Genomic DNA, 14,465 nt, shown 5'->3' with positions numbered 1-14,465 from the left:
GGTTTTGGCTTACAAATACTGACGTAAAATCCTGACCAAATCCTGATGCAATCCTGAACGTGGACACATACCCTAAGTCTCCGACTTTACTATACTCCTGTTAAACCCTCTTCGGTCTTCCTCCCCACCCCATGAGGCATGGGACAGAAATGTAAGGTAAACAAAATGCAAAGACAAAACAAGAATAACAGAAAATCTCTACCATACAAGAGCACTAACCAACAATAGAGATGAGGATATGGACAGGGAGGAATAAACTAAATGGGAACAGGGACCAAGAGATAAACACACATTTACAACATCAAACCACAGAACATGATTACAACAACTCTACTGCAACCACTTAGCTTTAGCACACAGCACAGGAAGACTAATCTTTCACCGGCAGGGAAAAGAAGGTCTGACCAGTTTTTATAAGTAATGACTAGATCATAAGCAGCTGAAATGGAGCTGCATGTGGAGCACCCGCTCGGACCCTGAGGTACTCTGGCCAGGTCCGGTGGTCATTAAGGGGGTGGTCACGGTGGCAGTGACCCGGTTCATGGCCCTTGGCGTCCAAGTTAAAGGGAAGGTCTTTAAAAAGGATGGTTTGTAAGAAAATAAAGAGTGCTCGTGACGCCACCTGTGGTATTCGGTCAGGGACAACCGACGCTGCTTAAAGGGGTCCACTGGTGATGATGATATTGCAGCAGGGATGGTATAGCTTCCCACAGGTGAAGCTTAGTCCCCAGGGCTCCTGGTGTAGTAGGCAAAGATAACAGATGGTGTAGTGCCGGAAAGAATTGGAGGACACAAGGTTGCTGTCTCTTTACCTTTTACTGGTCGTATGCAGCCACAGTCCAGGGTACGTATCACAGGTGATGATGAGGTCTGGCCAGCCTGGAAGCGATTCAGGATCCCCCTAGCCAGGTGGGGTTGGAAGCCTTCCTTACTGCACTGTATTGTAGTCCCTTGCTGCCTAAGGCTTCACACAAGGTCTTCACTTTGTCTCTGTCTTATTACTAGGACAAAATCTGTATGGCAGGCAACTTGAGCCTTTTTACAGGTGTCCCTACTTTCGGTGACTCCAGGCTCTATATGCTGCTGTGTTCGGATGTAATGGTGGATAGGCGACTTGAAATCCCCTGCCCGCCAGTTTCTGCTGTGGGGCATACAGTTACCCCCACAACCTCAGAATTCTGGCCTCCAGTTCCTGCGCTGATTCTGGAGTGAGCCCTCTCTCGGCTCCACTCCCAGTAGCTTTCTTCTCCTTCGCCTCTTCTCCCCTCACAGTCTCTCACAGACTGCTCTGACAGGAGCTGCAGAACCTCATGTCTGCACAGCTCCAGCTCTCCTGTCGACTGAATGCCTAACTCCTCCTCCAGCCAGAATATATAGGGAAGCCACTCACAAACTGGATCAGAGCTCCCACTTCTGGCCTGGAGTCAGAACAGTGTTGTATGTACTCGTTACCTGTTAAAGGGATCCTTCCTCGCTTCCAGGCATGGCATCACCCTCCCCGTGAGGCAGACAATACCACTGTAACAACTGGCTTCCTGGGATGTTACACATGTTTCTGACCAGCATAGAAAGGGTTGTTAATCTCTTCAGCACCACTAAACTAAACCAAATCCATTTAAATTGGGACATAAAGTGCAACAACTATAAAGACGACCTGCAATTCATTACCTTACATGACCGTCTAATTACAGGTCTTCCAGGGGGACATGACACCCTTGTGACAGACTGGTCCTAGCAATAAACATGGACATTACTTTTGATGTATAACACCAACTATTGTCACAGACAGGGTACACCCTTCATGGCCTTAATGTATGTGGCCTTTTACAGCAATATATTTCACCCCATCGAACTGAAAAAATTGTTCAGGAATAGTTTGAGAATATGGAAATAAAGTTGTTGACTTGGTTTCCCAGGTCTCCATCCAGTTGAGCATCTGTGGGATGTGCCAGAAATACAAGTTCTTGTAGCCTGATTCTCACAACTTAAAGGGAATCTGTCAGCAGGTTTTTGCTATTTAATTGGAGGACAGCACATCTGTACATCTAAGACACAGATATCAGGGATGTATCACTTACTACTCTGCTGTTGTTTCCGTACATTGACCCTTTCTCTGATAACCAGCTCACTGTCAATAGATGATGTACACAGAAAGCTGTGGTGTGGGTGGGGGAGCAACTTCGGAGCTTTGCTACATGCTACCTCTGAAAATTCTGTGTCACAACTGCTGCACTCAGTAAACTAAGTGATACATCATTGGATTCAGGGCAACTTTTCCTCCATTATGCTGCTCTCAGATGAGGTAGCAAAAACCATTTCACAGATTCCCTTTAAAAAAAAAAAAAAATAAGAAAAAAATGCTGGATACCACAATACCTCTTCAGAGATCTTGTGGAATTCATGTCTCAATGTCTGTTTTGGCAGTATAAGAGGAACCTACACAATATTAGATGGATTTAAGGTGATTTGATGGTTTTAATGTGATGTCTGATGGGTATATAATTACTAGCGATTAGTGATGAGCGAGTATACTCGTTGCTCGGGTTTTCCCAAGCATGCTCAGGTGGTCTCCTAGTATTTGTTAGTGCTCGGAGATTTAGTTTTCGTAGCCTCAGCTGCATGATTTGCGGCTGCTAGCCAGGCTGAGTACATGTGGAGGGTTGCCTGGTTGCTAGGGAATCACCACATGTATTCAAGCTGTCTAGCAGCCGCAAATCATGCAGCTGCGGCAACGAAAACTAAATCTCTGAGCACGCCAAAATACTCAGAGACCACCTGAGCATTCTCAGGAAAACCCGAGCAACGAGTACACTCGCTCATCACTACTAGTGATATATTTATGTTTTCTTGGCAATGCTTGTTAATAATGCAGGAATGTCCTACTGATTTTTCTATATTACAGGGTTTCAATCTTCTTTATTTTTTTCAAAATACACACAGTTTCTATTTTATATTCTATTCGGCTTTTTTAAATATTTTCTATAATTTATATTCTATTTGGCGTTTTAATCATTAGTGTTTTGTTTTTTCTTTTCAGAGGAGTGCATATTCACTGTGTCTCCAAAAACTGAAGACACCATTTACCTACAAACACCACACTGGGATTATGGGCTTCCAGATTATGTGTCTGTTTCATGGAGTATTAATATGCCTAAAAAACAATTTGCGAGGCTAAAATTTGGACAAGACATGATGGACATAAATTGTGAAGGGAACCACGCGTATGTCAAAGTAAAAGAAGAGATAGGTGATGGGTCAGGCATAGAACGAAGAGAAGATCAACAACTACCAGGTGCGTTGGAGATGTACTCTGCATTCTGGGTGAACATTTCCAACTGCAAACCATGGTCATCATCAAAGAAGCTTAAACTATCGTGGTCTATTACCTTCAGCCAAGTGTCCCCAGGTATGATAAAACCACAAGATCAAGTGCATTGGTTTGTCTAAGAGTTTGATGCATCACATTTGTACCCCATGTTCATGCTGTGCCATTAAAGAAATTGACAGAACTGCAACATTAGGAGGGTCCAGCAGATTGTGGTCTAAAGGCAAAGTCAAGAAAGCCAGTGCAACACTTGCAACAATTCTGTGACCAGTAATAGCCGATAGATACAGTATTTTCCAGTATAGGTAACAAACCTGTCACCAGGTTTTTACCATCTAAAATGAGAATAATATGACGTAGAGACAAACCCTTTATGAAGAGCTGTCACTTTACTGGGCTGCTTGCTGTAGTTTGGATAAAATTGCTGTTTGATCAGGAGGAGATTATAACCAAAGGACTCGTAAACCTGCTGCCATGTAATCCTCCATATTCATGAGCTTTTTATAACTCCGCCCTTACCAATGATTGGCATCTTTCTGCCTATGCACAGTGTACACAGAAAGCTGTCAATCAGAGCTCAGCATTCAGTGAATTTGTAGAGTTACAGTAGATAAAACCGCAATTGTATCAAAACTGCCCTAATCATCCCAGTAAGTAACATCACTGGAATCAGAGTTTGTGCCTCTACATCATGCTTCTCTCAGACGGGGTAGCAAAAACCTGGTGACAGATCATGCAGTCCAATATACAGGCATCTTGTTAAATAGCAGGAGGAGTTGAGCAGAATAATGTATGTTTAGTGGATGATTATTATTCAGTGTAACTTTACATATTTAAATTTCAGCTTTTTCTGGGCACTTCAGTCAAGTGGGTGGTTCTATTTAGTGTTAGTGTTTACTGTAATTATTGATCTATGTACAGCTGTCAATCGCTGATTAGGACCACCCATTTGACTGGTCAGCCCCAGAATGAACAGCAATCTAACCTCTTCACGCCGCAGCCCTTTTTTGTTTTTGCTTTTCTATTTTTTGCTCCCCTTCTTCCCAGAGCCATAACTTTTTTTTTTTTTTTTCCATCAATATGTCGAAGTGAGGGCTTGTTTTTTGCGGGATGATTTGTACTTTTGAATGACACTATTGGTTTTACCATATCATGTCCTGGAAAACGGGGAAAAAAATTCCCAGTACGGTGAAATTGCAAAAAAAAGTGCAATTCCACAATTGTGTTTGTTTTTCTTTACTATGTTCCCAAATTGCTAAAACTGAGCTGCCATTATGATTCTCCAGGTCATTACGAGGTCATAGATACCAAATATGTATAGGTTCTTTTTTTATTTATGTGGTGAAAATTTTTTCAAAAGTTTAGTTTAAAAAATAAAAAAATTGCTTCATTTTCCGAGAACTGTGGCGTCTCCAGTTTTTTGGCATTTGGGGCCGGGCAAGGGCTTATTTTTTGCCTGCTGAGCTGACGTTTTTGTTGGTACCATTTTGGTGTAGATACGATGTTTTGATTGTCTGTCTGTTATTGCATTGTAATGCAATGTTGCCGTGACCCAAAAAATGTATTTATGGCGTTTTGACTTTTTTTCTAGTTACGCCGTTTACCAATCGGATTAATTTTATATATTGATAGAGTGGGCCATTCTAACTTATCCGGGGTCTCGTCTACCGGGGGTAGCTGAGACCCCAGAGAACATGATTCGGGTCAATTTTTACCGACCCCGGTGTTGCGATCGCCGATATAACAGCAACCGCAAAAAAGCCCCATTTTCCATTTAATTTCTCTCTCCTCTGATGTGATTGTACATCAGAGGAGAAAGAAATAGGGTCCCCCGATCACCCCCCCCCCTTCCGGTACCTGTGGTGTCACTGCACGCCCCCGTGAAGTCCCCTGGGCTGTCGGCGTCGTCTTGTGGGAGAAAATGGCAGGCGCATGCACAGTGAACCCTCTGAGGTCTGCCAGCAGACGCCTGGCAACAATAGGAAAAATTTTCTATTGGTTCTGTGATACACTATCACAGTAATCAAAATAAAAAAAAAAAAAGTAAATAAACCCCCTTTTATCACCCCCTTTGTTGGGGAGGAAAAATAATGAAATAAAAAAAATATTTCCATTTTTCCATTAGGGTTAGAGTTGGGCTAAAGTTAGGGTTAGGGGTGTGCTGGGGTTCGGGTTGAAGCCAGAATTGGGGGTTTCCACTGTTTAGGTACATCAAGGGGTTTTCAAATGTGACATGGCGCCACCATTGATTCCAGCCAATTTTGCGTTCAAAAAGTCAAATGGTGCTCCTTCCCTTCTGAGCCCTGCCATGCACCCAAACAGTGGTTTACCCCCACATATGCAGTATCAGCGTACTCAGGAGAAATTGCACAACAAATTTTATGGTCCATTTTCTCTTGATATCCTTGTGAAAATAAAAAAAAATGGTTCCAAAGTAAATTTTTTGTGAAAAAAGTAAAATGTTCACTTTTTCCTTCCACATTGCTTTAGTTCTTGTGAAGCACCCGAAGGGTTAATAAACTTCTTGAATGTGGTTTTGGGCATCTTGGAGAGTGCAGTTTTTAGAATGTATCACTATGGAGGGTGAATATAACAGAAAATACCCCAAAGTCACTTCAAACATAAGGTGGTCCCTGAAAAAATGGTTTTGCAAATTTTGTTGGAAAAATGAGAAATCGCTGGTCAACTTTATCCATTTCTCCGTTAGTGCTGCTAGAGATGCTATGTATTGCCTGTTGTGTTGTCAGATGTAATTCAAGTTACAGATGGGAGACAAATCGCTCTGAAAGGCAATTTGTCAGCAGATTTGTTGCTATGTAATCTGACAGCAGCATGATATATGAACACTGACTCTGATTCCAGCCATTTACTACTTAGTTTATTGGGTGCAGTAGTAGTGATAGCATCAGTTTTCTCTGCTGCAGATCTAGCAGAGCTCAAAAGAGCTGTGTATATATCCCCACAGCTTCCTGTGAATTATAGTTGGATCGCCCCCAGTAGGGCCGTGGGGTACTCGGCACCGGGTCCTTCGGTTCAGGGGATGTCACGGTGGCTGACCCGGTCCGTGGCCCTCAGGGGTGTCCAGTAAAAGGAATAGTCTTTATGGGAATAGGGAAAGGTCTTTAAAGGGGAAGTGTTCGTGACGCCACCTGTGGTATTCGGTCAGGGTGACCGACGCTGCTTAGGGGTCCGCTGGGGTGATGTTATGGCAGCTTGATGGTATACCTCCCCACAGGTGAGTATATCCCCAGGGCTTCCCAGAGTGTAGATGGTGGATGGTGTGAGGCTCAGTGAATAACGAGGACACAAGGGTGCAGTCTCTTTACCTTTTACTGAAGGCTTCAGTGTCCACAGTCCAAGGCACCAGATCACGGGGTAGGCAGAGTCCAGCCGGTCTGAAGGCAAATCCAGAGTCTCCTTGTCCAGGTGGAATTCAATAGCCTTCCTATGCGCACAGTAACACAGTATGTCCCTACTTGCATAAGCTCTAATGAGGTCCTCACTATTATTACTCCTCTCACTGTTCCCCTTAGTCGGATAGAACAAAACCCGTATGACTGATGGCCTGAGGCTTGTTTATAGGGACCCCAGAGAGGCCCTGACCCCCACAAGTTGCCACCGTGTCTTCCTAGGTATTAAGGTCGGGCAGCCAACTTGGAATTGACTGTCCTGCCGGTCTCCGGAGCAAGGCCCGGAGACAGCCGCTCCCTCGGTATTCCGGCCACCGGCCACTAGCCTCTCTGGTATCCACTTGTTGCTATACCTTCGTTTCTCACTCACCGCAACACACTTCCCTTCAATGTCTCTCTCTTTGGATGCTGCCGCACGTGGGGCAGGCGCAGCTCCGTGGACCCTCGTCCTCCTCAGACCGCAGTCTGGATCTGGCTGGACCTCACTCCAGCCAGCTTCTGCCAAACTCCGTCGGGCTCTTACTAACTTCCTAACCAACCCACCAGTTTTACCTATCTGTGAGGAGTGGCCTAGTAGATAGAACCTTTGCTCCCCCTGGTGGACTGGAGTATAAAGTGTGTTGTGTGTGTGGTTGTGATACCTGTACAGAAGAGCTCCTTTATTGCCTTCAGACGTAATATCACTCCCCCTGGTGGAAGAATGACACTACTGCAACGACCAAGACTCTGGTGCGCTGCATATATTGACAGAAAACTGCTAATCAGTGGTGGGAGTGTAGTTGGACTAAAGGTACCTTCACACTAAACGATTTACCAACGATCACGACCAGCGATACGACCTGGCCGTGATCGTTGGTAAGTCGTGTGGTTGCTGGGGAGCTGTCACACAGACAGCTCTCCAGCGACCAACGATGCCGAGGTCCCCGGGTAACCAGGGTAAACATCGGTTTACTAAGCGCAGGGCCACGCTTAGTAACCCGATGTTTACCCTGGTTACCATTGTAAAAGTAAAAAAAACAAACACTACATACTCACCTTCTGCTGTCTGTCACACGTCCCTTGCCATCTGCTTCCTGCACTGACTGTGATTGCCGGCCGTAAGGCACAGCACAGCGGTGACTTCACCGCTGTGCTGTGCTTTCACTTTACGGCCGGCGCTCAGTCAGTGCAGGAAGCAGACGGCAAGGGACGTGTGACAGACAGCAGAAGGTGAGTATGTAGTGTTTGTTTTTTTTACTTTTACAATGGTAACCAGGGTAAACATCGGGTTACTAAGCGTGGCCCTGCGCTTAGTAACCCGATATTTACCCTGGTTACCATTGTAAAACATCGCTGGCATCGTTGCTTTGGCTGTCAAACACGACGATACACGCCAATCTGACGACCAAATAAAGTTCTGAACTTTCAGCAACGACCAGCGATATCACAGCAGGATCCTGATCGCTGCTGCCTGTCAAACAGAACGATATCGCTATCCAGGACGCTGCAACGTCACGGATCGCTAGCGATATCGTTTAGTGTGAAGGTACTTTAAGAGGCAGGAGGACAGTTGTCTTGTAGTGATAATCTCCTGCTGAAAAAACACTGATTGTATTGGAACAGCGAAGCACAGCCCAATAAGTGACACATCACTATAATCAGGCTCTATTCCCCTACAGCATGATGATCTCAATACAAACCTGTTAACAGGTTTTGATATATAATCTGAGAGAATCATACTGTAGAATCAGATACCCTGATTACAGTGATGTGTTATTTATTAAGCTGTGTTTTGCTGTTTCAATACAATCAGTGTTTTGTCAGCATGAGATTATCACTACTGGATAATTGGCCTTGAGTCTGTCTTACCAACTCCATTTACACCTACAGCTCGCTCACTAACATGCAAGTTAGGCACAACTGAGAACAGTTCTTGTGGTAAAACAAAGTATTTTATTCATATATAATAGCAATTTTAAGCATGAATTAAAGGATATATAGTGACTTTCAGAGTCATGTCATAAACGTATAACAAATTACATAGGAATTAATAAGCATCAATACGACACTAGATATTATAGCATCACTCCTCAATCGGAGGGACCTCGATTTTAGTGAGGAGGAAAATTCCGGGAAAACATGAAGACGGCCAGCACGTCTGCTTCACAAAATCATAGTTATATACTTCATCACGCACTGTCATGCGCAATGAAGACTTCCAGAAGCTTCTAGCGCGTGATTACCTTTTAAGGTCATGCGCAGTTAGTTCGTTTTCCAAGGGTCTTAGGCTACTTTCACACTAGCACCGTGTGACGTACGTCGCAATGCGTCGTTTTGGAGAAAAAACGCATCCTGCAAAGTTGTCCGCAGGATGCGTTTTTTTCTCCATAGACTTGCATTAGCGACGCATGGCCACACGTTGCATCCGATGTGCGACGGATGCGTCATGTTTTGGCGGACCGTCGGCACAAAAAAACATTTCATGTAACTTTTTTTGTGCATCGCGTCCGCCATTTTCTACCACGCATGCGCGGCCGAAACTCCGCCCCCTCCTCCCCGGACTGCAGAATGGGCAGCGGATGCGTTGAAAAGCTGCATCCGCTACCCCCACTGTGCATTTATTTCACAACGTACATCGGGCCGACGCATGGCGACGGCCCCGTACCGACGCTAGTGTGAAAGTAGCCTTATCAACTATTTTGATATTTTTCAAGGTTATTGTACTCCTTTTTTGTGAACAATAAAAGCTAGTTTAAACTAGACTATTCTCCTTCTGCAGCCATAGTTTGTCCTGTAATAACCTTGTATTCATATTCTAAAGCAAGAAATCATATTGATCACGATATATGTCTGGGATACCTATCTATTACATCCATACAATCAATCTTGTCCCATTTGTATCAGTCTCCCAGTCCAACAATGTTCCCACTGCTGAGTAGCAGTTTTCAGTGACTGTACAATGTACACAGAAAACGGTGGTGTGGTCGGGGTTATACACAGCTCAACAACTGAGCTCTGCTAGATCTGCAGCAGAGAACACTGACTACTGGGTGCAGCAATTATAAGTAATACATTGCTAGAATCAGGGTATCTGCCCCTGCCTCATGCTGCTCTCAGATTACATAGCAAAAATACTGCAGACAGATTCCCTTTAAGGCAAACTATTTAGTTTTAAGTGTTTTGCAGATTATTTTATTTGCTATATAATGTGCAAAAAAGGGAAAGTTTTCTGAAATTACCATGACCATTAAAGAAAACTATACATTAAAATTCAAATAAATTATTCATCGATATCTATCGTATATTAAGTGTCAGACAATAATATAATTTCTATAATAAAAAATGAAATCCTTGTGTATCTTTTTATTTTTTTTTCTACAGTTTTAAAAATCATACTGATTGCAGCGTGTTCAGCGATCGCTGTAGTTTTGGCCGTAATCGCGACAATTTGCTGCATCAAAAATAAGTAAGTATGTTTAATGGTTATATATATTTGTTGTATGCTGTCAGATGAGAGTGAAATATTTACAACTTTCAAAATATTCCAGAACCTGCACATTGTCAGTGTAAATCTGTGGTATGCTAAATAGTGTGTGGTGCTACTAATGTTGGATGGCATGCCACATATATGTACTGCTCATTAGAAGTTTTATCAAAACTACTACAAGAAAGTGCCAATTCATCTACAGGTCTAATTTTCTTAAACTTCTGAAATGGGATAGGGAATGCCACTTGTAATTTTATCAAGTTTTGATAAATCTCCATTTGTAACTGGAAAGATGAGTAGCGAGCAGTGATGGAAAATCCTCCACACCCGCACACATCCCTATATCCTATTAGCCAGGGGAACCCTACTACCATTCCTACCTCATAAAATCTTGGTATAGGGGCAAGTAAAGTATTCTCGTATTCTTGCCTGTGACTAATTACGTTTGGCATATGTTTTGTTTTCCAAAGATCTTTGATGTCCTGAAGTCAGTTTGCTACTTCTATTGTAAATAGAAAAAAATTCTGCCATAGATTTCAATGCAAATCTGCAGTAAAATCTCTCATGAAAATCTATGACATTTATACAACATAATTATCATGCTGCTGGAGCTGGCGGGTGCTGGCTGCACTATACAGTCGGCACCTGCCTCTAACATCAGAGATCAGAGCTAGCTACAATTGCTGCTGTTCAATCACTTAAATGCCTAAATTGGTGTCAATGTTGGTGTAGGAGTACGTTCTGGTGCCCATTAGCCCCTCTTCGTCTGGATCACATGATGCCAATGAGTTGCTCTAGCAGTAGGGTGCCCACCTAAGGCCCCTCCTGTATGTACCCCTATAAAGGTCCACCTGTGGATGGGGTTCAAAAGGGATTGTTAATTTCGCTATACACTGCAATACTTTTTTTTTTTTTTTTTTTGCCACCCCCCCTTCTTAAAGTAAAAAAATAAAAAATATTTTAATCTGCAAAAAGAGTCAAATACATAATGTTGCTGTATCACTTACAGTATACACTCTATAGAGAAAAAAAACTGCAAAAATGATGTTTTTTTGTCTTCACACTCAATGTCCCATCTGCAAGAAATAAAGATCAAAACATTGTGTTTAACATTGTATTGCCCAAAATTGTACCAGTAAAAATGACATCTCGTCACACAATGAAAACTCTCAGCCTCAACACAAAATATACAGCCAGCACCTGTCAGGATTGAATGCCCCTGGCAGCAGTCGGCATTCAGTCATAGGGGTGGTGCGGAGTGGGTTCAGTCACCGCTATGTGCTTAGAGAACGGTGACTGACAGCGGCTTAGCTTTAGGGTCTGCTGTCAGTCAGTGCCAGGGGCGCAGTTATAGCAGACTCTCTATACACAGAGGGGTGACTGACCCCACGCTGACACTACCCCCATGGCTGAATGTCGAACGCTGCCCGGGGAAATTTAATTTATTACCCACAGTAGGGCTCTAAATGCGGGCGCTGAGCATGTTCAAAACATTATTAGGGTATGTGCACACGCTGTGGACTGTTGTGTGGATTTTTCCACACTGATTTTGATAAATCCGCAGGGAAAAAACACTGCGTTTTTGCCGCGGATTTTCTACGGATTTTCTGCAGTTTTTGTGCGGATTCTTCTGCGGTTTTACACCTGCGTTTTTTTTAATATGGAGCAGGTGTAAAATCGCTGGCGATTCCACACAAAGAATTGACATGCTGCGGAAAATAAACAGCAGCGTTTCCGCGTGGTTTTTTCCGCAGCATGTGCACAGCGGTTTTTGTTTTCCATAGGTTAACATGGTACTGTACACCGCATGGAAAACTGCTGCGGATCCGCAGCAAAAACCGCAACATGTGCACATACCCTCAAACTGCCAATTAACCCCACATCTGCTTGTTAAAGGCATTTTTCGTTCCCTTTAAAATGTACCTGTCACCAGGTCGAAAGAGCCAAGATTTATTCCCACTTGTCCCCTGAGTATATTTTTATTTTTTTCTCATTTTTGGTTTAAATCCTTGTTTGAGAGATTAGTTACATTTTTTTGTGGTCTTTACTAAGGGGGCTACAGTATGAAGTTTAGTTTACAATGTATTTCAAGATGGAAAAAAATGAGCACATTGGTGTTTCGGGAATAAAATATCTAAAACTATCTATTTTTGAAAGGTCCTTTTAGCCATTATTTTATTGTATCCTCATATATAATAAACTTAGGTAGAAATATCATAATTCATGAAAGCCAAAGTATTTTTAAATTTGATATTTGATTATTTTTTTTAAAAGGAAAAAGCAGACTGAATCTCCTGTGGGTATATACAACTCCAAGGTGAACACAGAAGCACCTCGACGCCAAGCCATTTTCAAGAAGGGAAGAAAGACTAACGAGTCCCATATCTATGCAGTCATTGATGATACGATGGTCTATGGCCACCTCTTACAAGAAACCACTGGCACGGACCCAGAGGTTGACGTGTATCGACCATTTGAGGGCGCCATGGGTGATGCCCCTCCTGTTCCCCCAATCACGTTCCCTAATGGAAGCACCAAAGAAGAAATAAAGGATGGAAGTGTGACTGGAGATATAATGGATAAACCCCTTGCTCTTTCAATGAAAGATAATGAGATTTACGTATTCTCTCAATCAATTTCAAGGCAGCCAGTAGAAAATGAGGATACTAGTTTACCCTACATAGATGATTCAAGAAGTGGCTCTACAGCTATTTAATGAGTCCAAAAAAGACATCTATTATTTATTTGCTATTATTTGACTCAGAGGAGTCAATCCACAGGAGACGTACGTTATATCCGGGGAGCACCCTGTAGCAGAGAAATGACTCCTATGGACAGCATGGTGCTACGGTTATTACAGAACAGTCCGCTAAGAAATGTTAATAATGTACGAGTCAGCAGCTGCCAGGCACCACGAACAGCGAGTAAAAGCCGTAAGGAGCAAAACGTTGTATATTTTTGTTTTTAATTTATAAAATAGTGAAATATCTAAAGATGTGTCTTTTAGTACAGCTCCATTTACTGTAATAGGGCTGGGCTTCACTACCAGACACAACCATTGAACAGATGTTGCACTGTTTTTTGAAGAAAGCAACCATGTTTTACTAATCCCACTTTAATATCTAAAATGAATTGGTTTTAACGTGATATTCCAAATTATAATAGGCAAAACTTATGGCAGGAGCCATTTCTATCAGTAGACTACTCATTTTTCAGCTGAAGGAAAAAAAAAATTGAAATCCTGAATAAACTTCTAGAACTCAACATGATTTGGTGAACGGAAAAGAATATTTATAGGTAAAGGCAAGATTCACACGATGGGCTGACCAGTTTGACATCCATATAATGCTTGTGTAAAAGACCTGAGAACAATTATCACCTTATGTTCTCCTGAGTGGTTTCTGCTCCGCATCTTCTTCTTAGGATTTTTTTGTTCAAGACTTACTTTGACTGAATCTTTGTAAGAGTCAATGGCTTGAAGTGTGACATGCTTACATATACGTGTAAATTATATTCTTAAAATTCCAAAATACATTTTTCAATATGCTTTTGTCTACCATTATGCTTGGTTCCTCCACTACGTCTCCAGTTTAATGGGCTTGTGTATTGATAAGTCACACATAAGTAAAAATCCGTCATGTAAGCATGGTGGCCCATTAAAATGTCACGATAGGCAACACATTACTATACTCACCTGCAATTGCCTTAACTTTTCACATGTATTGTTCATGTTTTGCGTTTAGTTTTTTTATTGTTATTGTTTCCTCAATGCAAAATTTTATGCAACTTTTTAAATAGTGTTCATTAAAACTTTCCCACCAATTTTTTACTGTAGAGCGTATGTAAATCCTTCACCAAGCTAACTGGTCTGCAAAATCTGACACACATCTGCAAGTTTTGCTACAGTATTTTGTAACTTTCTGCTTTCTCCCTTTATCTTCCACTGTTTGAGATATGCAAATTGCCTGTTCAGTGAGAAGAGAACTAGGACTCTAGTGCCACCTATTGGATGTAGCCATCCTACAAGTCAATATCATCCCTTTTATCGAGCCTTGATGTATGACTTGGGATAAAAGCCAAACCAAAATCTGTTTGCAGACACGGTGTTTTGGGGTATTGCCCCTTGTCACTGCAAATATGAGATCTGATTTGACTAGGTGACTGGCATTTATTTAATTTTTCAGATGAGCATGCATGGCATAGAAGTCTCCTCACTCTGACATACCAGGCCTGGCTTGTCACTCTGCAAAAGGAGAAGCGTTAA

General features: G+C 42.4%; 1 protein-coding gene across 1 annotated transcript in view; it reads left to right on the top strand.

Moving 5' to 3' along the window:
- The window catches only part of LOC143783234 (CUB domain-containing protein 1-like), a 44,554-nt gene extending 31,480 nt beyond the window's left edge, over nt 1–13,074 (top strand). The window contains exons 6-8 of the mRNA XM_077271652.1: nt 3,038–3,406; nt 10,096–10,180; nt 12,476–13,074. Of these exons, the coding sequence (XP_077127767.1) occupies nt 3,038–3,406; nt 10,096–10,180; nt 12,476–12,917 (896 nt within the window). The 3' untranslated portion in view covers nt 12,918–13,074. The remainder of the gene's footprint in view (nt 1–3,037; nt 3,407–10,095; nt 10,181–12,475) is intronic.
- The last annotated feature ends 1,391 nt before the right edge of the window (nt 13,075–14,465 follow it).

The sequence above is a fragment of the Ranitomeya variabilis genome, chromosome 6, assembly GCF_051348905.1.
Source record: "Ranitomeya variabilis isolate aRanVar5 chromosome 6, aRanVar5.hap1, whole genome shotgun sequence".
Classification (NCBI taxonomy): Eukaryota; Metazoa; Chordata; class Amphibia; order Anura; family Dendrobatidae; genus Ranitomeya; species Ranitomeya variabilis.
The sequence above is the reverse complement of the archived record's forward strand: the minus strand, read 5'-3'. Positions and strand labels throughout refer to the sequence as shown.